The sequence below is a fragment of the Leptomonas pyrrhocoris genome (assembly GCF_001293395.1).
Source record: "Leptomonas pyrrhocoris isolate H10 chromosome Unknown, whole genome shotgun sequence".
Lineage (NCBI taxonomy): Eukaryota > Euglenozoa > Kinetoplastea > Trypanosomatida > Trypanosomatidae > Leptomonas > Leptomonas pyrrhocoris.
The window spans coordinates 113,250-138,573 of record NW_015438372.1 but is presented as its reverse complement, the minus strand read 5'-3'; the positions used below and the strand labels follow the sequence as shown (position 1 = coordinate 138,573).

The 25,324-nt window shown below is 59.3% G+C and overlaps 8 protein-coding genes across 13 annotated transcripts; all 8 read right to left on the bottom strand.

Annotated features, from left to right (window-relative positions):
* Positions 1-176: 176 nt before the first annotated feature.
* On the bottom strand, positions 177-2,767 carry ABB37_06891 (hypothetical protein; the record flags this gene model as incomplete). Of its 2 annotated transcripts, none has more annotated exons than XM_015805331.1 (1): positions 177-2,767. In XM_015805331.1, the coding sequence occupies exon 1, from the start codon at positions 2,538-2,540 to the stop codon at positions 177-179; it is 2,364 nt and encodes a 787-aa protein (XP_015655944.1). In that variant the 5' UTR covers positions 2,541-2,767. The 2 variants fall into 2 exon arrangements, with proteins under 2 accessions (XP_015655944.1, XP_015655945.1); XM_015805332.1 differs by having other exon boundaries at positions 177-2,764.
* Positions 2,768-4,252: 1,485 nt separating this feature from the next.
* On the bottom strand, positions 4,253-6,760 carry ABB37_06890 (putative integral membrane transport protein; the record flags this gene model as incomplete). Its single annotated transcript, XM_015805330.1, has 1 exon — positions 4,253-6,760. Exon 1 carries the CDS (start codon positions 6,200-6,202, stop codon positions 4,253-4,255), a length of 1,950 nt encoding a protein of 649 aa, XP_015655943.1. The 5' UTR covers positions 6,203-6,760.
* Positions 6,761-7,239: 479 nt separating this feature from the next.
* ABB37_06889 (hypothetical protein) lies at positions 7,240-8,169 on the bottom strand (the record flags this gene model as incomplete). 2 transcript variants are annotated; one of them, XM_015805328.1, is made up of 1 exon in its annotated part: positions 7,240-8,169. In XM_015805328.1, the coding sequence occupies exon 1, from the start codon at positions 8,005-8,007 to the stop codon at positions 7,240-7,242; it is 768 nt and encodes a 255-aa protein (XP_015655941.1). In that variant the 5' UTR covers positions 8,008-8,169. The 2 variants fall into 2 exon arrangements, with proteins under 2 accessions (XP_015655941.1, XP_015655942.1); XM_015805329.1 differs by having other exon boundaries at positions 7,240-8,034.
* A 403-nt stretch (positions 8,170-8,572) lies between these two features.
* ABB37_06888 (putative minchromosome maintenance (MCM) complex subunit) lies at positions 8,573-11,862 on the bottom strand (the record flags this gene model as incomplete). Of its 2 annotated transcripts, none has more annotated exons than XM_015805326.1 (1): positions 8,573-11,862. In XM_015805326.1, exon 1 carries the CDS (start codon positions 11,639-11,641, stop codon positions 8,573-8,575), a length of 3,069 nt encoding a protein of 1,022 aa, XP_015655939.1. In that variant the 5' UTR covers positions 11,642-11,862. The 2 variants fall into 2 exon arrangements, with proteins under 2 accessions (XP_015655939.1, XP_015655940.1); XM_015805327.1 differs by having other exon boundaries at positions 8,573-11,795.
* Positions 11,863-12,607: 745 nt separating this feature from the next.
* On the bottom strand, positions 12,608-16,047 carry ABB37_06887 (putative mitochondrial ubiqitin hydrolase; the record flags this gene model as incomplete). The annotated part of the gene is made up of 1 exon (XM_015805325.1): positions 12,608-16,047. The coding sequence occupies exon 1, from the start codon at positions 15,488-15,490 to the stop codon at positions 12,608-12,610; it is 2,883 nt and encodes a 960-aa protein (XP_015655938.1). The 5' UTR covers positions 15,491-16,047.
* A 526-nt stretch (positions 16,048-16,573) lies between these two features.
* ABB37_06886 (putative mitochondrial heat shock protein HslVU) lies at positions 16,574-18,476 on the bottom strand (the record flags this gene model as incomplete). Its single annotated transcript, XM_015805324.1, has 1 exon — positions 16,574-18,476. Exon 1 carries the CDS (start codon positions 18,167-18,169, stop codon positions 16,574-16,576), a length of 1,596 nt encoding a protein of 531 aa, XP_015655937.1. The 5' UTR covers positions 18,170-18,476.
* Positions 18,477-20,558: 2,082 nt separating this feature from the next.
* Positions 20,559-23,138, bottom strand: ABB37_06885 (putative mitochondrial catalytic subunit of the vacuolar transporter chaperone 4; the record flags this gene model as incomplete). 2 transcript variants are annotated; one of them, XM_015805322.1, is made up of 1 exon in its annotated part: positions 20,559-23,138. In XM_015805322.1, exon 1 carries the CDS (start codon positions 22,968-22,970, stop codon positions 20,559-20,561), a length of 2,412 nt encoding a protein of 803 aa, XP_015655935.1. In that variant the 5' UTR covers positions 22,971-23,138. The 2 variants fall into 2 exon arrangements, with proteins under 2 accessions (XP_015655935.1, XP_015655936.1); XM_015805323.1 differs by having other exon boundaries at positions 20,559-23,134.
* Positions 23,139-24,244: 1,106 nt separating this feature from the next.
* On the bottom strand, positions 24,245-25,210 carry ABB37_06884 (hypothetical protein; the record flags this gene model as incomplete). 2 transcript variants are annotated; one of them, XM_015805320.1, is made up of 1 exon in its annotated part: positions 24,245-25,210. In XM_015805320.1, the coding sequence occupies exon 1, from the start codon at positions 25,148-25,150 to the stop codon at positions 24,245-24,247; it is 906 nt and encodes a 301-aa protein (XP_015655933.1). In that variant the 5' UTR covers positions 25,151-25,210. The 2 variants fall into 2 exon arrangements, with proteins under 2 accessions (XP_015655933.1, XP_015655934.1); XM_015805321.1 differs by having other exon boundaries at positions 24,245-25,204.
* Between the last annotated feature and the right edge of the window lie 114 nt (positions 25,211-25,324).

Here is a 25,324-nt window from a genome sequence, read left to right as displayed (position 1 = left end):
GTTTAGCAGCAGCCAGGTCCGGGCTTTCGACGAGGAGTAAACAAACGAAGAAAGGAAAGGCTCAACGGCCGATCGCGCAGCAACAAAAAGACATCAGCACGAAGGGGGGTCCGATGAACACCCCGCCGCACACTCCTGCCGTTTCTTTTCTTGGTTTTTCCCTCCTCTCGCTTCCCTCACATGCGTAGCGGCAGACTCGCCGAGGTGCGCTTCCACCGCATCGACAGCGCACTGCCCGCAGGGCTGCCATCACCACCACCATTATCGTCATTCCCATAACCTCCTGGTGCACACACGAGCTCACCTGCCAGCACATTGGGATAGGTGAGGGACTGAATAAGCCGTCGCACCGCCAGCAGCACCACCTCCTGCACATTCTCGTTCCGTTCGTTGATGCTCGACGTGCCGGTCGTTGGCGCCGTCGTCGTCGTCGTCGCGTGTAGACCACAGCCGCCACTGTTCAGGTGACAGCCGGTTGGGTACAGCGTGAAGGGTGGCAGCGGTGGCCGGGCTGGCGGACTCGGCTCCTTTCTGCGGAGACCGCCGCCGCCGCCTTCTCGCATGGCGGTCGTCTCGTTACGCGTCGTGTTGACGGCAGTGAAGGTGTGGCCAAGTGTGCGTGCTGCCCCCACCACGGACGACAGTGGCGGCATTCCCCCACCACCGCCACTACGGAGACCACTGTAGGACCCACCACTGCTGTTGCCGATGTGTGCCTCCCGGAGACCACCGGCGTAGTCCGGCATCACCTCCACCACGGCAGTGAACTGCGGCGCGACCGGGAAGCTCAGCTCCACGCGGGGCCCGTGCAGGGCGGCGTAGAGGTGCCCGTTGAAGATGACTCGGCGCACGGCCACGGCGCAGTCGAGCGTGAGGACGTCTGGCGGCACGCATAGCGACACCGGGAGCAGCGCGCCCAGCGGGAGGCAGCAGCCCAGGCGCAGATGGAAGCGCTGGTCCTCGTAAAGCAGCGGAACAGCGAAGCAGCGAAGCGGCGTCAACGGGGGAGGCGGCAGTGACCGATGACTGCTGTTCGAACTGGCGTTGGCCTTCACGTTGGTAGAAGAGGACTCTGCCCCGGCAGCAGCAGCAGAGGAGAAGGTGGCGGTGGCCTCGCTGGTGTAGGGCTGCTCCACAGATATCACATCGCCCTCCACGCGCGGCAGGACAACCCCGAGCTGCGCCCCCGCACCTGCCATCGTCAGCCCAGTGCCACTCCCACATGCAGTGGCGTAGTCGCCGCCGCTCCCACCAACGCCACCCTCGCCGCCACCAACCCCGGAGCTGCGGTTCGTGCTGCCTGCATTTCCCGTCGTGGCGGACGACACAACATCCGCAAGCGCGCTGCTGATGCCCGCCATGGAGCTGGAGAGAAGGACACCCGCGGAGGTGTGAAGCGGCGGCGGTTGCGCGTTCGGCGTCGGTGTCGAGTGGGTACTGGACAGCGGTGGGCTGTTGGAGTTGGTGCTGCCCGTGGCGCAAACATTAGCGTGGTTGTTGGCGTTCACGGCGGCGGCTGATGGACCTGCACCGACCCCGCCTCCTGTGGCTGTAGGACTGGCTGAGAGAGACGGAGAAAAGCTTCCGGGCTGACCAGACGCGTCCGGCCCTCCAGAGGGTCCCCTGCCCACTCCGTGGAAGAGCCCATCTCCGGTGCTCAGCTGCGGACGACGCACCTCCCGCGCAGGACCGCCCAGTAGCCCGGCGCCCAGCTCGAGCAACTCCACCCGCACCACCGATTTGGACGCGGTAAACGGTGAGGCAGCAGCGGCGTTGGCGGAGGAGGACGGGAGGCGCTGCTGCGGCGCATGAAAAGCCAGCGGCGAGCTCTCTCTTTGCTGCTGCTGTGCATCAGCCAGTTGACTGGCAACCACGCGCGTCTGTGCCGCCCGCACTCGCATCTTTTTGGCGTAGCCGTCGTTCACCGCCGCGAGTCCCCGCTCCGTGTAAAAGAGCAGGTGGTCGGTCCACACGTCCGGCGTCACGGTGCCCCCGCCGAGGGAGAGGAAGGCGGCCCAACGCAGCAAGACATTGACCCAGTGCGCGCTCTCGTAGCGCAGCGGCATGGGGGCTGCGGTGGAGGTGGGCGGGCCGCCGCGACGGTGCCGCCTCCGCGAGCGACGCTGCTGAGCTGCCACCTCTACCGTACTGCCACTACCGCTGTTGCTCTTCTCCTCGCTACTTGCACCGCGCTCGACTTCCGTCTCCCCGACGCCGTCGCCGCTGCCGCCCCACTCGCGCAGGTGCTCGTCGCTGTAGACCTCCCGCGCGGCGTAGTGCAGTGCGCTCATGAGCAGCCAGCGGTAGGCGGTGCCGCACACGGTGTCCTCGCCCAGCGCCACGTACCTGGAGAGCACCGTGAAGAGCGGGAGGTCCTGCGGCGGCAGAAGGGCGAGCTCGTAGGCGCCGTCGACTGCGCTGGCGGTGCCTTCGTCGTCGCTGCCGGTGCCGGCTTCCACAGGGGCGTTGAGAAAGGCGAAGAAGACGAGCGCGCCGCACAGCACGACACTGACGAAAAGCTCCAGCAGGAGACTCAACATTGTGAAGGTAAGTATATATATATATATATATGTGTATTTGTCCTGGCTAACGTTGGGAAATAATAATAGTCACAATAGGGATACTAACAACACCAAAAGAGAACGCCGTCAATACTGCGGCGTGTTGAAGAGAGAGAGAGAGGTGTACTGCAGAACCCGTCCCGGAAAAGGTGAGGCGTGCTATCCGCCCTCTTCCTTGCTGTTCCCTCGATACTTCTCCGCCTGCTTCAGCAAAGACGAGCAGAAATATATATATAGAAAAGAAAGCATCGAACAGAGGCGTGGAGGGAGGAGGTAAGGAGGCGCTGAATGCGAAGTGATAGGCGAAGTACGTAGAACGAACGACATCAAGAAGAAGCGCTTGAAATTGTAAGATTTTACAACACCACTTCAAGGCGGGGTCGCGCCAATGCACTCTCTCGTTGGTCTTTGTCACAGAACTGGCTGAGTTATTCTCCTCTTGAGCATCGCTGCATGATGCAGCGCACTAGTAATAATAACAAAAGCACCCGGGTAGATGACTTGTGCCTGCATGGACGTAGCTGGACTGTTTTTTTTTCATGATTATTGCCTTTTCTTTTGTTACTTCTCTTCCTTGCGCTGACGGGGGGCACGCAGGTAGAAGGCGTCGGCCGGCTCACGCATGGCGGGGGTTCGCTGCGGCGCGAAGAAGGTGCGAGCGTCGGGGAGGGGGGGGGGAGGGGGCTCACCTAGATGGCAAGCCCACCGCCACAGCACACAACGCCGGTGTGAAAGCCTCTCGCTTTTCATTCAACAAAGCCTGAGCGACATACAAGAAAGAAAAGGAAAAGAGGAAACGGAGAAGAGAGAGAAGCCTGCAGCTGGCAAAGGAGAGACAGGACCACACACACACACGTGTTGCTCCAACGGTGTCGCGTAACTCTCCCAGGCAAAGTTGTGCTCGTGGACGAATTAATGGGAGAGTGTACGCGTGCCCTCGTCTCACTCGCTTCAACCACACACACAGACACAAACACATACATCGACATAGACGTGTTAACAGTGAAAAAAACATCCAGTACACCCCAGGAAAGGGAGAGACAACAACACTAATTAAAAGAAAAAGAAGGGCAATAAGTGCAACGCATCAACCTACGCTGACGGCACCCTCCATCAACTTCCCACTTAACATCGACCACTATCACCACTTCTTGTGGAACAGCAGGACTAAAACAAGAAAACAGACAGAAGGGAAAAAAGGCTTCCTCTTCAATTGGCTGAGTAGTTGACTTCTAACATGTGTACGGAGCGATTTAGTTGGATTGCATCGGAGTAGGGAGAGACGAACATCAAACGAGGAACAAACACGATTGTGTTAAAGATAGGAAAGCCGAAGAAAGAGTGTGTGTGTATGTGTGTGCATTCAAACATCAACACACTGCTGGCCGATTGTGCTTCCTTATTATTATTATTATATAGATATATAGATTTACATTTTTAGTGTGGGGAATCGCCCGTGGATGCTCCATCGCACGTCTCCGCGTGTTTTTCCTTTCTCCTTCTCTTCCTTCCTCGCAAAAAGGACTAATGGAAGGCGTGAAGCAGCCACCACCACCACCACGTTCTCCTCCCCACACAACTTCCTCTTCACCACACACACACACACCGTTGTTCTTCAAATTCACTCCCACGACACAACAATCCTACGGAGCGTATCTCCCGTTTTAATTCTCTCTTCTTTAGCATTAGTATTACACGCGCGGCTGAGACGGCACCGTCGTACCGTACGAAGCCGCCGCCCCCTTCGTTGGTGGGCTCGTCAGTTTACTCGCTTGTCTCGAACCCGCCGTGACCGGCTCCGTCAGCCGCATCGTCTCCTCGCTGCTCTGCGACAGGGAGGAGCGCTTGCGCCGGTCCTGCTGCTCCTGCGCCAACACCGCCCGCTCCAGCCGCGGCGTCCCCGCCGGCACATCGTTGTCGCGTGGAACGCCGTACACTCCCCACGCCGCGGTGAAGAAGCCGGTGGCGGTGAGCGTCCAGCAACACGCGTTAAAGCCGGCGTACCGCATCAACGTGGACACGCCGCGGGCGCCCACGACGTGGCCTAAGTCCTGCAGCGTGCGCATGATGCCAAAGAACGGGGCGCCGTAGCGCGGTGGGGCCCGGTCGGCCGTCAGCGTCATGAGCAGGCCGCAGCCCAGCGCGTCGACGATGCCGAAGGCGGAGGCGGCGAGGTACAAGTGCACCTCGGTGGTCGCAAACGGGAGGAAGAAGAAGACGACGCCGAGGCCGACGGCGACAGGCACCATGGCAAACTGACGGCCCAGCAGGTCCATCACCAACCCACCGAGAGGGAAGAGAACCGCATCGAAGACGAAGCTGAAGCCCATCAGGTACGACACCTGCGCGTCCGTCATCGACGCCCGCATGCCGGCGAAGGAGATGAGCAGCTTGCGGTTCGCCCGCATCGCGGTGGCAAAGACTACGTAGAGGCCGAGGCGCCAAATGACGGACCAGTAATCCACAAACGTGCTCCACAGCGTCAGCACGCCGAAGTGATGAATACGGCTGGCGCCCATGTCGGGATGCAGCGTGGCCACCGTCGCCACACTCGTGATGCTGTTGCTGAAGTCGAACGCCGTGCCGGCAGCGCTGGTGTTGAGCGCGGAGCTGCTGCTGTTGTGCAGGTGGAGATACGGGGGGCGGTTGAAGTGGTGGACCGGGAGCGGGGGGATCGTCACGCTTGTCTCGGCGCCTACAATAACGGGGTGATCGCCCGGCCCCACCGTCGCGACGCCGATATTCGCGTTACTATTAACAATACTACTACCGTTGAAGCCCGCAGTGCTTTCCTTGCTGGCGTATCCGGCAGCCCCGGCCGTTCGTATCGGCTGGATCGGGGGAGGCAACAGCGGGGTCGACACGTATGCGTCGTTCTCTGCCAATGCGACCGGCACAAGCGGAACGAAGGCGTAACTGCCGCTGTGGTGCAGCTCCGCCTCCTCATCTGACGGCAGCGGCGTCGGCATCGCGGACGTCTCGACACTCGTCGCACAGGAGCGCTCGCAGAGGTGTTGGTACGACGCGGAGTAGGTGGCGATGGCGAGCGTGGTGAAGCCAATCCCACTCGTCAGCGCGGACAAGAGGAACGAGTACCGCGCGTCTCCCCAGTAGGTCGCAAAGAACCCGGAGGCAACGGGGCCAACAACGTGCGACCACCGAAGCAGCCCAGACAGCGTCGACATGAGCAGCCCGCGATACTTCTTGGACGAGATCCCGGCAACAAAGATGTGACGCGCCAGAAAAAACCCACCGAGACTGAGGCCGCTCAGCATACAGAAGAGGAACAGCGTCGCGCCGTTCACGACGTGCAAGCCGATGATCGAGGCGGTAATGTTCAGCAGCAGACAGCAAAACATCACGTTGCGCACCCCGACGTACTCCACGATGATGCCAATGGGGATGTCGAGCAGTGTGCGACTGAGCGCCGAGACGGTGATGTAGTCCGCGATCTCCGCGTAGCTCGCGTGAATGCGGCGGCCGAGAATGGTCACCAGCGGCACCTCCACGCTGGCGCTAATGCCGATCAGCATGTTTGGTAGGTGCACATCGAGCACATGGGCCTTGAAGAGCTCCGTGTAGGTGAGGGCGAAGTAATTCCCCACCTCCACCTCCCTCTCTCTGAACGGCTTTGACGTCATGAGTTCGTTCTCCGGCACGTGGCTTTTTTTCGTTCCTGCTGGTTTAGAGGTAAAAGAAGCGTTGATGGAATATGGAAACATATACATATATATATAAAGCAGCAGTAAAATCTTCCTTTTTGATGTGGATCGACAACGGAGATGTGATGAGTGGAACCCAACGACAGAAACAACAACAAAATGAGAAAAGCGAGAAAGGCCCAGGCGACGGAGCCTTGGATATATATATATCTATGCCTCAACACAATGGTGTGGTGGGGCAGTGGAGGATGAAGGTGAATACAAAAACCCCAAAAGAGAAGAGCAGCAGCAACAACACCACCACCAAGAGAAAAGGAAAAGTGTTAGGAATCGCAAAACAACAAAACAAAACAAAAAGGGCAGAGCGGAGGATGACGGCGTCTCCGCACGACCGGTTGCAACACGTGATTCTCTATCTTATTCGTTTTCTATTACAGTTCGTGTCCCCCTAAAAAAGATAATTCCCTGAAGGGACAACCAAACAACGGAATGGATGGTGTTGCTTTAGCGTCTTGCACGTTCACAACGCCGGCTGCTGCGACGCCGGTAGAGGAGAAAAACGAGGCGGAGGAAGAGGAAGACCCAGGAGGAATACATGCATCTGTCGCAGTCCCTCTCTCTTGAGGCTTACACTGTGACATCACCTAAACACACACACACACACACACACACACACACGCACAAATGCATCAGGACATACGAAAGAGAATCGGCGTGGGCAACGTGAAATTGCTTCTTCACTTGTCTTGACATCGTCTCGCGTGTGGAAACGGAAGACTTGCAAAACACCGCCCCAGAAAGACGTGTGCTGCGAGCACGCACACCGCTAAAGCGGACGATTGAACCAGCGAAGATGATCTCCATTACCCGTTTTTATTTATCTGTTTTTGTTTTAGACGTAAAAGCCAAATCCTTTTTGTATGACACGTTCACAGATGCGTGCACCGCTGCTGTGATGTCATCCTCCATTGTTTTTTAAAACTGTCAACAAGCCCAACTCCTCCGTCCGTACCCGTTCACGACGACGCGTCCTTCTCCTCACTCGCCGACTTCTCTGACGCCACATCCGCGGAGCAGCACCCTTGGCACCCACACACCGCACACGCCACAAAGTGTCTGTTCTTCCGCTGCACCGCAGGCACACGACAGATACACGTGGCCTTCTCGTCGTTCGACTTATGCAGCGACGCGGCCGAGGAGGAAGGCAGGCGGCGCTCTTGCTTGTCCCTCAACGCGTATTTGGAGGTAATGTTCGCGGCGAGGCTGGCCGCGCCTGGCACGCCACACGCGGTGCAGCACAGGCGCTCGTAACCGGGCAGACGCCACCGCCGCGCCAACCCGCCGTCGATCAGCTGCATCTCGACACAGTAGTCGTACACTTCTTTTGAGATGGTGCGCTGCTTCGTGTAGGCGTGGAACACGTAGCGGGTGCGCGCGCGATTGATAGCCGCCATGCGCCACAGCGGTGGAACAGGCGCGTCTTCTCCTTCTGCCGCTGCTGTCGGGGAGGGAGAAGCGGAGGCGTCAGGAGCGGAGGCCTCTCCTTTGTCTGTCGCCGTGTCCCGCGCTACGTCGTCCTCGGCGGACGCATTTTGCGTGTCGTGCTCGCGTGGCCGCTTGTGATGGGAGCTGTCAGCGCGACGTGGCCGTGTCGTCTGGCCCACCACCCCTTTCGATTCTTCCTGCGTCGCCAACTTCATCTCCGCTTCGAACTCCTCTAATTTGGCCTGGACGACGTCGAAGCCTGGCGGTGGCTTCCGCATGCCTGGACGGATAAGAGGCATTGCGTGGTGCAACGGCAAACAATGACTAATAATACAAAAGGATAGAGATAGAGATAGAAAGGAGGAGAGGTGCAGGTGTATCTATGAATGTGCGTGCGTGCAGCTGTATCGATGTATTCCAGTGAGATTTGGGTATTCAGTCCCAACGACGAGTTGCCGGCTACAACAACCAGGAGAGGAAAGAGAGAAAGAAAAAACGGAGAGTTTTCATAGTAGGTTGGGCGCCCAAGTCAACGATGCCAGCAACACTCCACGGATGCAGGCGTCGGCTTCTTCGGTGGGCAGGTGGATTCGAGAGCTTGAGTGCGTGATCCACAAAGAGGCTCAATTAGAACCGCTTCCTGTTTACCCCCTCCCCATAAAAGCACGTACGTTCTCAATGTCCTTAGGTCTCTCAAGCAATAAAAAGATGGCGGCTTCTTACTACAATGGAGGAGGCATGTGCGTGTGCGTTGGGGGCACCGCGGGAAATATCAGAGTTTCTGTTTCACCTTCTATGCTTGCCTAGGCTCGACGCAGATTCATTGATATAAGGCACCACTCAAGCTTCGCCCTTTTAAACTTCTCAGGGGGACATCATCGCCGGCGTCATCCCCGCGGCGGCGGCCGCACCGCTGCCCGACAAGGTCACCGTCGTGGCGGTAAACGACTGCACCACGTCTCCGCCCGACAAGAGCGCGAGCAGCTCCACGAACTGCGCTGGCGCCATCGGTCGGGCCGCGCCGATCTGCTGCTCGTTGAACGCTGACCGCAGCTCTGCCACCGACACCGTGCGGCGACCCTGCGCGAGGAAGCGGCGCTCCAGCAGGTCCTCCAGGCGACGCATGTTCCCCTCCATCGTGTTCTTGGTTGGGTCCGCCGCGTGGAACATGTCGAGGTTGATGAGACCGGTGGTGGGGTCCGTGGCAGCCTCCTTCAGCGCCGCGCTGATAATGCGCTTGGCTTCCACGACGTCCTCGACGCCCACCTCACCCGCGTAGCGCATCTTCGCCCGTGCTTCGGAGAGGCGAATCATCGACTCGAGCTGCCGCAGCGTCGCGGACACCGTGCGGCTGCTGCCACGCGCCTGCCGCAGCTCCACGTAGCTGCGGGCCAGCTGCTTATGGGAGGCCTCCGTCAGCTTCGGGAAGATGGTCTCCCGTGCCAGGGCGATGTACTCGGAGAGGATGGCAGACGGCATGTAGGCGGCATCCGCAGGGCCCTGCAAGAAAACCTCCCCGTCCAACTCCATCTGCACCGCCACCGGCAGCCCCGTCACCGCGTCCACCCGCGCGCCATCGCCGCCGTTAGTGTTGGAAGGGACGCTCGTCGGGTCACCCACGCTGGCGGTGCTGCGCGGCTGGGCGGACACCGACGCCGCCTCCTCCGCGTCGTTGTCGTCGTCCTCTCCGCTCCCGCTTTCCGCCTCGGCGCCACCGCCCCTCTGCTGCCGTCGCCGTCGCCGCTGCCGCCCGTTCAGCACTGCGCGCCGGGTGCGTGCCCCGGCGGCGGTGTCCATGTAGAGCGACAGCACGTGCGAGGCGAGCCGGCGATCCTCCACGGCGTCGTGGCGGTCCAGCAGCAGAAAGATAAGGTCAAAGCGCGACAGCAGCGTCGGCTCCACCTGCACGTTCTCCACGACATTCAGCTGCGGGTTCCACTGCGAGTCCTTCGGGTTGGCGGCCGCTAGTATGGACGTGCGAGCGTTGAGCTGGGCGATGATACCCGCCTTTGCGATCGACAGCGTCTGCTGCTCCATCACCTCGTGCAGGACGGAGCGGGTGGAGTCGTTCATCTTGTCGAACTCGTCGATGCAGCACAGACCGCGGTCCGACAGCACCAGCGCACCGGGCTCCAGCACCAACTCCCCGGTGTCGCTGTCCTGCACCACGAAGGCGGTGAGGCCGACGCTGCTGCTGCCTTTGCCGGAGGTGTAAACCCCGCGCGGCGCGATCTCGTGCACCTGCGTTAGCAGCTGCGACTTCGCCACACCGGGGTCGCCGCACAGCAGCACGTTCAACTCGGAGCGAAACACCGCGCTGTTGCTGCTGGTCGTGGTGGTGGCGGCTCTGGCATGACCGTTAGCGCCGGTCGGGGACGTCGACTCGCCAGCGCGCTCGCTGAACACGAAGGTCTTCGCCGTCCCACCGAAGAGCTGCGCCAAGATGCCACGCTTCACGTCGTCGTGGCCCCAGATGGTGCGAGCGAAGGAGTGAAGCAGGATGTCGTAGATATCTGGCCGGTGGGCGAGGGAGTAAAACATGTCGAGCCGCGCCGTGTCCATCAGCGGGGCGCGCGACGCTGCGTCCGCCTCCGCCTCCTTCGTCGTCGCCAGTGTTGGCGTGGTCAGGTGCAGTCGCGTCTGACTGCCCCCACCGCCTTTACTCGCCCCGTCGGAGAGGCGCGTTGCCCGCACCAGTTCCATGTGCACCGCGTCTATGTGCGTGGAGAAGATGCTCTTGATGATGCGGGTGTTCGCGTTCAGCCGGATCGGGGTAGAGCGATAGATGCCGGTCACCACGATGCGGTCCCCCGGCACCACGGCATCTACCATGTTGCCGTACACGACCACGCCGATCGAGATGGGCGTCTCTCCGTCCGACACGTGCTCCGGAGACTCCTGCACCTTCACGAGCTGCTTATCCTCGTAGAGGGACAGGTTGTGCTGCAGCTTGAAGGAGTAGGTCTTGCCGCAGTGGGAGCACCGCGTCGGCTCGAAAATGCGGCCCTTATCTCCGCTGACACTACGCTCCTGGTACTGGCAGTTCCAGCACTGAAAGCACGCCACACGTATCTCAGGAATCACCTTCGAGACGCGGATCACCATGCCCTTTATGGCGAGCAGCTGCTCAATGTGCTGCGGACTCAGCTCCTTCAGCGTGCACATCGTCGGCAGCTTCTTGGCGGCCACGGTGATCAAGGAGTCCTCCGGCACCTCGATGCCGTGACGGTGCCGCAGCACATCGCCGTACACCTCCTCCGCGACGGCGGACATCATCTGCAGACACTCCGTCGGGTGATGGAGGGTCTGCGCGTACAGGGTCGGCGCGATGCGCTGCAGCCACGTGAAGTCCAGCTCCAGCGTCGTGCGCCCCTGCATGTGCATCCGCAAGAACTCCTTCAGGTAGTACTTCTCATGCAGGGCGTGCGAGGTGGTGGCGGCGGCGAGCGACGTGTTGAGGCTCATGGAAGAAAGGCTGCCGTTGCTGTTTAGCAGGGGACTCGCCACGCGTGACGAACCTCCCGCTGAGGCACCGCTTAACGGACTACTTATGCTGCGCTGCTGCTGCCCCGCGTGGTCGGAAACGACCTCCGACAAGGAGAAGTTTTCGAGGTAGCGCTGGAACTCATCGCGGAAGACCTCCACTGCGATGCCCGTTCCCCAGATGTAGGAGTATTCCTCGGAGCGCTGCTGCTGCTGGTGCTGCGCCGTTGCGGTTGCGGCAGTTGCTGTTGACAGAAAGGGCCCGGAAGGAAAGGAGGAGGACGAAGCCACGGTAGCGTCGCCGCCGTTCATGCTGAGGTTTGGGCGACTGCCATTGGAAACGGCATCGGCGGTGTGTGGAGGCTGACTGGGTGACGCCTCGCGTCTGCGCTGCGGTCGCACCGGTGTGAGGTCCACAAAGTGGCTCGCGACGTCGTCACCGCCGTCCATGGTCCCTCTCCCTGTTGTAGCGAGGTCAGTGAAGAGGAAAAGACAACCGACTCTTGCGTTTATGCGATACTTCTATGCGACACCCCGTGAGAGCAGATGAGGTGGTTCTTGATGTAACTTTTTGTATTCTTATTTTTCTTTCTTCCTTGCTTCTATGGAAGTGCAACGACGGGCGAGTCACAAGGAGTGCAACAACGCAGCGCCGTGTGCAGCTGACATCTACGACGCACGACGAGGACCAGAAGAGCGAAAATTAGGAAAGGGAGTCACAACAGTAGAAGCACCCCACAGGGGGGATACACAGTTCTCGCCTAGCGCTGAACTCCTTTCACACGCATGCAAACTCATATACCTGTACCCCCACTACACAGTCCTTCCAATGCAAGAGCGAAGACTGAGCTGTGATGCAGGAGAAAAGAAAGAAAGAGGGCAGTGATTGCTGGTGCTACTGGGACGAGGCAACACAGCTGTGCTGTCCACAATACCTCCTCCCTCCCTCTCCCCTTCCCTTTTGTGATCAACACGTTAAACATCCGCCTCATCCTTCGAAGATATTTTTTCTTTCTCCTTTAAAGCGAGCTTTAGAAATGATTGCATGTGCGCAGTAGCACAGAAAAGAAAGCAACGCCTGTAACGCGGATTAAGACAATACAACGTACGGAATACCGATAAAACCATCGCAAGAGATAACACACACGCCGCAGCAAAGCAGCACCAGACGTCAGCGTCCGCCAACCACCACCACCACCACCACCACCACCACCACCACCACATCGAAAGGAACGATCTTCAGCAGCCACTTTTGAGAAAGAAGAGGAAGAGGAGGAGAAAGAAACAGACCTGAGGAGAGCGCCGCCTGCCAAAAAACAACAACACTCCCACACGCACTCAGCGGGCTACTGCAGCCTCCCCCCAAAAGGCAGGAGAAGTACACGTATCAGCCACATCGACACACACACACACACCTCATCGCTGACCGGCTAGGAAGCCGCCCCGCGGCTTCACCCGCTCTGCTTCCGTGACCGACGCGACAAACTTCTCCTGCGCGTGATGTATGGCCGCCACCTCCTCCGCCGTCACCGCCGCATTGCCGCCGAACGCGTCGTAGAAGATGGCGTAGTCTGCGCGGGTGATGGGGACGTAAAACCACTCCACGGGAGGGCCGTGTACGTGCGGCACCGCGCCCGGCACCTGCACATCGGGTGGAAAGAGACTGCGGTGGGTGACGACCTTCTGCTGGTCCGCGGCGGTGCAGTAGCAGAGTCGGTTCACGATGGGTCCGGGCTCACACAAGAAGGCGACCCGCTGGAGCCACATACGTGAGATGTAGACGTGCGGGGACGCGGCAGACGAGGGGAGAGAGGAGGAGAACGAGAGGGAGACGGAGGGAGTCGCCGCCGCTGTGCCGGTGCCGGGTGACGAAAGGGTCGACCCTGCCTCCGCAGAGTGGGTCCCCGCCGTGGCACTCACCGGCGACGCCTCCAGACTGGCCTCACGCGACAGGTAGTAGCGCGCCTTCTGTCGCAGCCGCCCCCCTTCATCGAACTCCACCGCAGGCCGCACAATGGGCTGGCGCCGGTACAGTAAGACGTACTCCTCCGAGTCCGCCGCCTCCCCGTCGCTGGCGCGTTCGATTTCATCGTCGCTGATGTACACCCAGGAGCGCTGCTCCGATGTCGTCTTGTACAGGTAGACGGTGTAGTGACCCCCGTCGTAGCCGCCGTGGTGGTTCACTACGCCGTCCAGCGTGTAGGTGGTCGGGATGGCCCCCGGTGTGGTGCCGTCCGGGTTTGGCGACGGCGAAGACAGTGCTGCAGGGACCGTCGTTGCTGCTGTGTTTGGGTTAAGGTAATGACTCGCAGTGGTGTTCGTCGCCGTGGTCGCTGCGGGGAACGCGCTCGACGCGTGCCGCTGCGGCGATGGCGACGGCGCCCCCTCCGCCTCTTCGTCCTCCAAAGCCGCCCCGAGGCTCCCGCTCAGGCACGGCGGGATCGGCTCCGCAAAGGGCGCCGTCACGCTGTGGAGGTAGCGCCGCAGATCGAGGACCTCCGGCACCGCCCTCCCTGCCAGTTCCTTCTGCGCCGCCTCCGCCGCCGTCAGCGAGTCCCACGAGGCGGGGAAGATGACCGGGTCCGTCTTCTTGCTGTTGAAGCAGCGCCCAGCCTCGAAGCGCTTCATGTGCAGGACAAGGTACTCCGGCAGCCCGAGCAGCGACTCCGACTTCGTCGCCTCGCTCGTCGTCCCGCAGGACTCGCAGCGGTACTGGTTCGAGCCGTGCAGCTTGACCGGCTCAAAGTGGATGTCAAGGCACTCCTGCAGCGTCAAGGGAAACGGTACGCTGCTCGCAAAAAGACGCGCGAGGCGGCCCCAGGCGGAGCTGAAGAAAGAGAGCGGGTTCCACCAGGTGAAGCCGGTGTGCTTCTTCGCCTGCAGCTGCTGCCCGTCCGGAGCCAGTCGACGCAGGTGGGGGTGCCTCGCCGCAAACTGACTGCGCTGCCGGTTTGTTGGCACGTCGATGAGCAGTGCGTTGAAGTCGCTCACCACACGCGACACCCGACGGCAGTGGTGGCACTCCACCTGCGAGACGGAGTAACCGCGAAAGCTGTCCATGACGGGGTTGAGGCGCAAACGGGGAGGGTGGAAGGTGCCGAGGTACGGCTTCCCGTGCCGCTGCTTCACCTCCCGCTCCAGCTGCTCATTTTCCGCGTTCACCTGCTTCATGAAGCGCAGCATCGCGATGACGTGGGCGCCGCGTGCGCCGGGCAGCGCGCTGGCGGTCCCGACAGACTTCAGCGGGGAGGCGGAGAACTCGTCGGTGCAGCCTTCCTCGCTGCGGTGGGCGGTGCTGCTGGCCGGGTCGCCGGACGGCTGTCGCGGCAGCAGCGACGAGGATGCCGCCATTGCAGCTGCCCCGCCGTTGGGACCGGCCTGACCGACGAGCGCCGCGTCGTCTGCAAAGGAGTCCAGCAGTTGCACCACCTCGGCGTACTGCCCGCCCTCCTCCTCAAGACTGGCAAGCACCGCGGTCATCATCTCCGCCGCATCTTGCTGGCTGCGGCCCTCGAACTGCTTATAGACCCGCGCGAGGGCGTCAAGCGCGCGCACTGGCGACAAGGCCTCGCCGCTGCACAGGTCGTTGTTCTCCATGCGGGCCAGCAGCACGGCGAACTCTTCGAAAAGAGTGTGGTTGGCGTCGCCGCCGCTGAGGCACAACTTCGCTGCGGCGCTGCTCGAGTTCACCCGCGACGTGTGGGACTGCAGAGGGGAGTTCGAGCGCGCTGCGTGGCAAAGCGGGGAGTTGCGCACGCCGTAGATGAGCGCCGGGCAGTTCGCCAGCATCTGCACCCCCGAGTTGAAGTAGCAGGTGTTCCCGAGGTTCTGCAAGGGGCACACGATCATGGGGTGGAAGTCAGGATCCCGGCTCGCCGCCGCCTCCGCCGCACGCTGGCTCGCAGGCGTGCCGGTCAGACACGTCACGAGGTGCAGCGAGTTCACGCCTCCCGCAGAGCCCATGCCGGTGGTGGTGCGATGACTGAGCGCTGAGGTGGTCGCGTTGCCGGGGCGGCCACCAATCCGACGTTGCTGCTGCTGCGGCGTCTGCTGTTGGGACAGTGGGTGGTGGTCGTTGGTGTTCGACGCCCCGTGGCTGGGGAAGCTCGACCCGACGCTGCTACCGCTCGCCCCGCCAGCCTTCTTGTCGACACCCCGCGGGGGCGTCGGCGGGACGGCGGAGACTTCGTCAGCGTCGAGTGGAAGCGCGGCGCACTCCTCCATTTCCACGGTGAAGGAGCGGGTGCCCTCGCGCTGACCGGCGGCGTGGGCAGGCGGCTCCTTCGCGGACACGGACATGTGTCGGTGGTCTGCCCGTGGTAGAAGCAGTCAAGGGGGGGGGGGGGTAGACCCGGTGAAATAGAAAGAAAGAAGAAAATAACAAAAGGAATGCACCTCGCTGGCTTCCACGTCTGTGCCTCGCCTACACGGCTTCGCGTAGCAAACAACAACAGCAAAGGAACACCGCTCCGTAGAAGGGCGCAGTAGCAGTAGTAATAAGAATAGTAGCAATACTAATACCAATTAGTTGCGCTGTCCGGTAAGTAAAGGAGATTCTTTTATTCCTGCCAAACTATTTTTCAATTTCCTATTTTGAAAGTATCTGCGGTGGCGGCTGCGGCTGTGGCTGCCGTTTCGTTTCCTTTCTCGTTTGTTGGGTTCTTGTTGGTGTACTTGCGAATACGTTTCCAACCTCCTATCCTCGTCAGCGGACCTTTTACGTCTTCTTTCCGGCTGCAGCTCCGAGGGGAAGCAGTAGTAGCAATAGTAGTAGTAGTAATAGTAGTGCTAGTAGTAGAGTGCAGCGTCCGTATAAAATTCTCTTCCCGTTTCGCACTCCGCTTCTCCGGCTTGCTCAGGCGTGTGCGCGGCGCGGACAAGGTGGGATTCAGGTAGGCGCGTGACAAAGAGTGGGTGGGTTCACGAGGTCAACGGAGAGGGGGAGGGAGAGGGAGAGGGAAGTGGCCGCAACGCTTGAGGTTTGTCCGGCGGGAGCTGCGTTAGAGGCGACGGTGGAGCGTGCGGATTCCTTCCGTGCATCACCTCTCCGTTTCTCTTTCTTAAAGCACCGCGAAGCACGCCATATCATTGAGAAGGAGAGAAGGATACACACACACACACACAGTCGAAGAAGGTGCAGCAAGCGAGATCGTGCAAATCTTTAATACCAAACGAACACCCGCGTATCGCACAGCGCCCCTCCAAAGAAGCACGATTCAGGCAAATCTGGAACCACAAGTAATCGATCACAGCCAACAGATAAAAACACCGCGACGAAACAGATAAAGCAAAAAAAAAAAAACGAAAGAAAAGACAAAGGACACCGATGCCTGTCCCGAACACAACTCCCTCCCCTCTCCACTCCTCCCCACGTCTCCGCCCTCACAGCAGATACTTGGCTAGGTTGACGTTCTTCTGCAGCTTCTCCGTCGCCTCCTGCACAATCTTCGCCGTCACTTCGATCTTCTTGCCCGCGTAGTCCTCGCAGTTGAAGCTGTACTCGTCCATCACCCGCTCCAGTACGGTGTTCAGCCGACGTGCCCCAATGTTCTGCCCCTGCGCGTTCACCGCACACGTCACCTTCGCCAGCGCGTTGACGCCCTCCTCGGGGAAGGCGACTTCGATGCCCTCCGTTTTCATCATCTCCTGCTGCTGTCGGAGCAGGTTGAACTTCGGCTCCGTCAGGATGCGGCGGAAGTCGTTCTCGGTCAGGGCCTGCAGCTCCACCCGCACCGGCAGCCGCCCCTGCAACTCCGCGATCATGTCCGACGTCTTGGCAACGTGGAAGGCACCGGAACAGATAAATAAAATGTTGTCCGTCGCGATGACGCTGCCGTCCTTCATGGTCACGTTGGACCCTTCAATCAGCGGCAGCAGGTCCTGCTGCACCCCGGTCGAGCTGACGTCGGCGTTGGCGCTGGACGGCTCGGCCACCACCTTGTCGATTTCATCCACAAATACAACTCCTTCCTCCTCCGCCAGCGCACGCGCTAACGTGTTGACGGAGGCCTCATCAATCAGCTTATCCAGCGCCTCCTGCGTCGCCAGCGGGACGGCGTCCACCACACGCTTTGTGACAGACATCTTCGGCCGCTTCGGCTCTCCGCTCAACCCCAGCAGCATGCCAACCGATTGCAGGTCGATGCCGCCCTCCTTCGGCTTCGACGGCGGCTGCGGCGCGGTGATGTCGATGGTCACCATGTCGCTCTTGATCGGCTCCTCCTCGTAGTGCTCGCGGAAGTACTCGAGGGTGTGCTGCTGGACTTCCGTGGTGGCGGCGGCGGCCGCTGCAGCAGCGACGGCTTCGTCGTCTGACACGGCGCCTTCTTTAGCCTTAGTCGACGCGACGTCGTCACTGCTGCTGCTCTCCAATGCGTTAGCGCCGCTCTCGGCGGTTGCCGTTGCTGCCTCCTCCGCCTTCGACGCGCTGCGAATGGTGCGATCCATTACCTGCATCCGCCGGCTCACCGACCACGCGCTGTACACCGTGTCGAGCGCCATGGAGAGTGCCTCGCTGTGTCGCTCCTTCTCTAGCGCGCGACGTGCCTTGAGCTTTGCATTTGTGTAGAGGTCTTCAATGATGCTCTCCACGTCCTTCCCCTTGAAGCCGACCTCCGTGTACTTGGTCGCCTCCACTTTTATAAAGGGGGCGTCGGTGATGCGGGCCATGCGGCGCGAGATCTCCGTCTTTCCAACCCCGGTAGGACCAATCAGCAGCATGTTCTTCGGCAGCACTTCCTTGCGGAGGTCGACGTCCTTCAGCTGACGGCGACGCCAGCGGTTGCGCAGGGCGATGGCCACAGCCTTCTTCCCTGCTTCCTGTCCCACGATGTACGCGTTAAGGATTTCGGTAATGGCACGCGGCGACAGATCCTCCAGTCTGTTCGCCACGCCCTTCGTTACCTGCAACACGTCCGGCGAGGGGGTGGTGGCTGCTGCTGCGACGCACAGCAGCCGACGAGTGTGGAAGCGAAACATGCGTTGATTGAGAGGAAGAGGGGCGAGGATAGCGGATCAAAAGCCCCGGGGAGTGAAATGTTAGGCTTTGAGAAATAAAACTAAAGGATGAGGCTCGAGGCGGAGTATGAAATAATAATAATAATAATGATGATAATAACACTAAAGGAGGGAGAGCCAACGTTGCTACCGTCTTCACCGTGCACGCGCGAGGGGCAGCGAGGTGGATTGAATTATACAGTGCGCAGACACAAGCACACACAGACTCCCAAGCGCACGGCAATGACGCGGACAGTGCAATCGGGTTCCTTTGTTTTCGCGGACCTCTATGTCCGGAAGCGGTGCAATTGAGGGGGGGGGGGGTAGGAAGTAGAGGAGATGAACGATGATAAGTGATGGCTGTTAAAGGAGAGGAGTTCTGCAGCACTGACTCCGCCAGAAAAGAGGGGGGACGATGCGGTCTTTTCGTTACCCGGCTTCTTCTTTTTTTTCTCCAGGATTACGACACTTCGGCAGATTATGTCAACAACGTGCATGTCAAGGGCCTCCGAAACGGTCAAAGGCGAAGCATCAAAAACGCCCTTCCCATAGGAAGCAGCATCAAGCATCACCTGTGCGGCATAGAGCATTCGTGTCTGCACTCGTTGACTTCTTGTTTATTGTTTTAAAAGACTCTTTGGGCCTCAAATCGGGCCTCCGTACAGTTGCGCGGACGCGGTGAGACGGCCTTTGCCATAAAACGAAGTAGGACTAAAACAAAAAATAAGAAAAACGGTGTGTGTGGCATTAAACGCCGAGGGAAGAGACCTAATTCACGCATCGCACAGACACCGTCAACACGCACGTGCACGCACACACGCACACACGCACACACACACACACACACACATGCAAACAATACGCCAATTCAAACTTCAACAGTAGAGAGGTATGAAGTCGCCTTCCTCGAGATGGCACCCCGCCAACGCGTCTCTCCTTCAGCCTCTCAACATCACACAAAAATAACGTTGATCACGCATGCACACGTAGCGCCTCCTCTCACCTCCCCCATTGTCTTCTTTCCTTCCCATCTTTGCGCAACGGAGAGAAATTTACCAGTTTAGATTAAATTAAAAGTTAAGTAAAAATGGGAAGGTGGGGCAGGAAAGAAAAGGCGTCAGCCAACTGCAGCGACGCGGTGCTGCGGGAGAGATGACGAAAAACAAACAGACAAAATAAAACACACGACAAACAACGAAGGAGTCCTCGTAGACGTCGATCCATCCAAAGAAGAAAAGGAAAAGAATGAAGAAAGAACGTGCAAAATACCAAGCAAAATGAGTGCTTATATATGTAAATAATGATGTATGAAAGGAAGGAGGAAACAAGAGAGAACGAGAACGGAGATGCGGAAACGGAGGTAAGAAAGAAAAATAGTTTTGCGTGTGCGTTTGTACTTGTGCTTTCTCTGCTGAGCCGAAGAAGGTCAAAAACAAAAATGTATTAAAAAAAGAATTGATGAAGAGTTCAACGGTGCAGAGGAGGAGAGGGGCTGACGAATATACGGCCTGCGTCTTCGTCGGTGTCTGTTGATGCTACGTGATGCCGAAAAGAGAAAGAGGAATAAAGCCATAAGACAAATAGCACAAAGATGACGCACACTAACCAAACCACACACACACACACACGCACACGCACGCCCGGGTGGCGGGAAAGAAGGAAAATAAAGAGGGGAAAAGAACAAAGCGCGTGCAACACAAAAGTGCACACCCACACACGAGTGACGTCACCGCCATCTTAACTGTATTTAAACTTTAATAGGATGCTTTGGTGCTTTTCGGTATTACTATGATTAATGTTCGTATGACTGCTTTTTTTTTCTTCCTTTTCCCCCCTCCACACCTCTTCTTGGTTTAACTTAGGTACGCTCACCGAACAACTCCTTTTCTCAAGTTGCACCACCTCTCTTCTTAGACCTAGGTTTTTTTTGGTTTAGTGTTGAGTGCCGCTCGAATTATGCCAACGATAACGGTGCGGACGCTATTCAAAACGTCACGTCTTTCCTTCCCTATTTCCTCCCCCCGTCTTCTTTCCATCTCCGCTATCCCAGCAACGTCGTTTCAGCGGAGATGGGTCGATGGATCGTGGCACGCGAGGCGGACGTCACGCAGAGAGGAAGAGCACGTGGGCGCGGCGCTCGTTCGCCGTGACAAGCGACACAAGGTACAAAACTACTAAGTAAAGATATGCAAAGGAAAAAATCCGAACAGACAAAGAATAGTTTTACAGCGACGGAAGAAGTGCTGAGGCGTCAGAGGCTTACTGCGGTGCTCTTCCCAGCTTATCCCCCGAAAAAAAAACCAATCCCCCCCTCTCCTTGCCGCTCCTTCTTCTGCCATTTACCTTTCCCATCCTATGTGATACTATTTAGTTAGAAGGAGTCGCTGCCGGTCAACATCGGCCCGTAGCGACGTGCGATGTGCGTCATCACAATCAGCACAAAGCTCAGCGTAATCGAGAAGGTTAGCCACGTCGGCCCAACAACGTCGTCGAAGCGGATCTTGCGGCGCGCGTATACGCGGCGGGCGCGCGCCATAAAGCCGACGTACGCGTACAGCAGCGTCAACAGCGCCAGCACCTCCATGAAAACGCCAATCACGACGTGGAACTGACCCTGCCAGAAAGGGGAGTGGTGCGCCACGTCTTGCGGCAGAAACAGGCCCTTCCCGAAGCGGATGCTGGCGATGCCGAGCAGACCGAGCTGCGTGGCCAGCGTCATCCACTTCACCATGTACCGCTCCGACGTCAGCAGCGTCTTCGGGTCGTACTTCTGCGGCACCTTGATGCGCTTGCCCGTCTGCCAGGGGATTTTGCCGTAGAAGACGGTCGCCGCGGCGTTGCGGGTATCCTTTGGGTCGTAGCACAGCGACTCCGTGCCGGTCTCCGTGTAGGGGTAAAGATGGAAGGTGGTGTAGGCGGCGTGGCGGCGGTCAACGGAGTACTGCACGACCGGGGCGGCAATCAGGTGCCCCGGGACACCGTTGGCGTCTCCATTCCGCGCTGCGGGTGCATCGGCAGGGGCAAGGGCGGGCTGCGTGGCGCTGACACTCGCGCTGTTGCCGCCGTCCTCGTCGTGCAAGAGACTCTGCAGCACCTGCTGATAGACCTTCGCGTAATCCGTGCGCGGCATGAACTGCGCCTCCGAGGCACCGACCGTCTGCGTCTGGGCGGGGTTTGTGCCGAAGATGACGCGGTCCCCCGTACGCTGCAGGCAGCCCGCGGCCAACCCCACCGTCGGATCCCAGTGGTGCGTCTCCGGCTTCGTCGAGGCGCGGATGTCGATATCGAGCTGGTGCATCCAGTAGGGCACCATGTTGATGAAGGAGGTGTGCCCGTACAGCGAGGCAATGCCGTGGGCGTATTTGCTGAACTTCGGGATGCTCTCCATGTAGCGGCAGCCCATCAACTCCTCAATCCACGGCGCGATGCGCTCGTTCTCGGCGCACTGCAGCTTGATCTCCACCACCGCATAGGGGAAGCGCGAGACGGGCGAATCGCCGCCGGTGTAGCGCCAGTGGTGGTCGAGCCCAAAGTCCTCGGCGCTCACGCGCAGGTCGGTGTCGATGCTGACCCGCACCGTCTGATCCGCGCCGCGCTGGAAGGCCGCCCGGCCACACTGTGTCCGCAGCGCCGGCTTCAGGTCGTAGGCGTGTATCTTCGACAGAATCTCCGTCGCGAGCGACTTGAACTTCTCCTGCTCCGCCTCGCTCGCGTTCTTACGCTTCAGCTTCTCGACGGCCGGCAGGAGACTCAGCTGGGCGTGCACGAAGGCGTCTACCTCCTTCTCCTTTATCGCGAAGCGGCGCTTGTTGCTGCGCTCGCCGCTCCAGGCCTCGTGGTGGACCTTGATCTCCATAAACACATTCTCGTTCTCCTCCACGGCGTTCCAGTCCTCGGCGTACGTGTCGGAGTACCACCGCATGCGGATGAGCGTGCTGCCCTCGATACGCTCCAACCGACGGTGATAGAAGAGAAATTTGCTGTTGTCGTAGTACACGGAGCTGACGGGGGAGAAGAGGCGGAACGGCACGCCCTTGTCCTTGCAGTCCTTGTAGGTGTCCTTGAAGGTGCTGAGCGGCAGATGTTGAATAATGCGGGCAATGACAAAGGGCAGGTCCTGCGGGTGCACCCAGTACTTCACCGAGCGACGGTCAAACACCTGCGAGCCGACATCGCCGGCGCGGATGCTCTCCCGTCCCTTGGCCGAGATGCGCTCCTCCGTCTGCGTCACGCGGTCGTAGACGCGCGACAGGTGGCAGAACACCTCCTCGATTGAAATTGTGTCGTAGTTGTACTCGACGTAGATGTTCTTCCAGCGGTCACCGGTGGGGCCCAGCACGGCGTAGCGGTACATGCGGCCGATGATGTGGTCCATCGTGTCCGTGTTCAGGTTGCGGCACTCCACAAAGCGTAGCAGCTCCTGCATGATCGCGTCGGCGATCAGCCGGGCCTCGCGCGGCGGGAGGGACTTGGCAGCCCCGCGTGCGAGGCTTGCCGTGCCGAGACTGCGGTTCGAGGCGGCCTCGTCTTCGGCTAGGTACTCCGAGGACTCGTAGAGCCGCCGCGAAACCCTCAGCAGCTCCGCCTGCTTTGCTTCACACCACCGGTACACCCGCTTCTTCTGCTCCAGCAGCGAGTGGTATAGCTCGTCCGGCGTGGACGGGTTGGCGATGTTCTCCTTCATGCGGTGCAGGATCTCCTTCGTGGCCTTGTAGTCGACGTAGGCGCCGGCGTCCCGGAAGTCCGGGTACATGGCGCTACGCCATGCTTTGCTGTACGGCATGCTGGCTGGATGTTGACGGCTCCGCTGGGAATTGTAGGGGGGCGTGTGCAGTGTACCGTGAAGTGTAACGGGTTAAGCTGCCTCGACTACAGAAGCGACGGTCGTCTGTATTCTACTAATTACTCTTTCCTTAAACTAAGTTTTGGCATTCGGCACGTATTTCTCGCTGTGGTGGAAGTGGTGGAGGGAAGAGCGAAGGAAAGAATGGGGAGGGAGGGGGGAGGGGAGGTTCAGCGAGGTCAACATAAGAAGAGGTGGGGAGATCCAAAGGCAGGAGGTTGGATACGTCGCCTCAAAGCGCCGCCTCCACTCGGCCATATTAAAAAAAAAGAAAAGAAAAAATGCTGCGCTTTGAAGTGCCGTTGAAATCACGCACGCATACACACGCATACACACGCACCCCGCTAACACTCGTCCGTATCACCGAAGCACATTTTGCTTTATTTTACCGCGTGCTTGCGGACTTCCAATGGCCTGTGATGCCCTCGCCCGTTGAGGGGGTGGGGGTGGGGTGGGGTTGAACGTACTCGAAAGGGCTTCTCTGTTCGGCTGCATAGGGGAAAGAAAGGAGTAATCATAATAATGACGTTGAAAGGGTACAGAAAACAATCAAAAGAGTCCACACATCACGCACACACCCACACATATGCACAAATAAAGTTGAGAATTTCCCCTCCGTGAATGTGCCGCTGATTCGCCGTCGCTTCTCCACGTAAGAGAAGAGCCCTACGCGGAGTTTGATAATAATAACCGATGAAGAGGAGGAAGCAAAGAAGGGTTTCGGGTGTGGGTATTTTGCGCGTGCCACTCTCTGTGTCACAGTATACATTGTACAAGGAAAAACGCCGACCACGAAGACAAAAATAAAATGAAAGGTAAAGAGAGAGAGAACCAAGTGTACACTACATGAGTTGCCCCTGCTCATCGAAATTCAAGCTCTCCGCCTTCGACGTGGGCTCCTCGTGGTGTGGGTTTCTTTCATACAGAAAGGGGCGTGCGTGTGGAAAAATAATCAAAAAATACAAAGCAATAAACAAACCAACACGTCTCTCTCTCTCTCTCCGTCTAGATGTACATAAGAATGGGCGCCGCACAACGCCCCGCTACAACACAAGAACGCAAAAACCAAACCACAGCAATACATAAGGAAAATAGGAGTTACGGGTGTGGCACGGGCAGCATCGCCGCAGAAGCGGACACACACCGCGTGAGCGGGGGTGGTGGTGGGTGAGTGGGTGAGCTTCCGCGTGCATCTGCCGTACGCGAGATTCGTTTTACGCCACCATCGGTGGGTCGTAGGGGATCGGCGTCGTGTAGATGAAGCGGTAAGGGTCGTTGCCGGCCGGCACCCACGGCTTGTAGCTGCTCTCCCGCTGCCGCATCTCCCGCACCTTCTGCTCCTTTACGTCGTATGGGTCCTCCTGGTACTCGGGCTGCTTCGACAACTCGGGCACCAGGGCACCGCCAGGCACCCACGGCTTGCGGCCCACCGCGAGGGTCCTCTGCTTCTCCGATGCCGACGGACTTCGCTTTGGCGGCAGCGGCTTCGTCAGAGCGTAGACGCGGCTCACCCCGTAGGCCGATTCGTCCAAGCAGCCGCCTTTGCGGACGGCGCTGCGGAAGGGCGGCCCGACACGCTTCGTCGCCTCCAACTTGCTCTGCAGCGCCTCCCTGCGGGCGGTCCCTTCGTACGGGTCCGCCACGTACTGCACCTCGCCTGCCTGCCCAATCGTCAGGCCGGGGTAGCCGTAGGTGCCCTTCTTCGCCGGGTTGACAATAAAGTTCTTCATCGCCGCGGCCGTCTCGGCCTTTAGGTCAGCGGCCGACTTGATCGGGGGGAACTCCGTCTCGTGCCGGATTGGCTCCTTCTCCGCGAAGGTGCCGTAGTAGTCGCCCTTCCCGCTGCTCTTCTTGCTGGCCCCGGGGGGCCGGAAGGGCGGGAGCACCGTCTCCTTCTTGGAGCCGTCGTCGACGGGCTGGCGGAAAGGGCCGCCGAAGCCGACGGAGTGGTACGGGTCGCCGGTGGAAAGGGAGACGACGGGGCCAAAGGTGGCGTCGCTGATGTGCGGGTTGCGCTTCGCCGCGACGACGAAGGGTGGGCGGCCGGTAGGCTTGGCGGCGTGCGGCTCGCGCTTGTCGTACTCGTCACCGGCGCTGAGGTACACGGGCTGACTGAACATCGCGGAGGAGAAGAAAGCGAAGGGGCTCTAACAAATAACACCAGCAGTACTACTACAACTGATAATAATAATAATACAGGGCAATTGCGAGAGGGTGCAATTGGTGAAAGAGGAAGGAAGGAGAGGAAGGGGGGGGGGGGAGGAGAGGGAAACGCGAGCGTGTGTGTGTGTGTA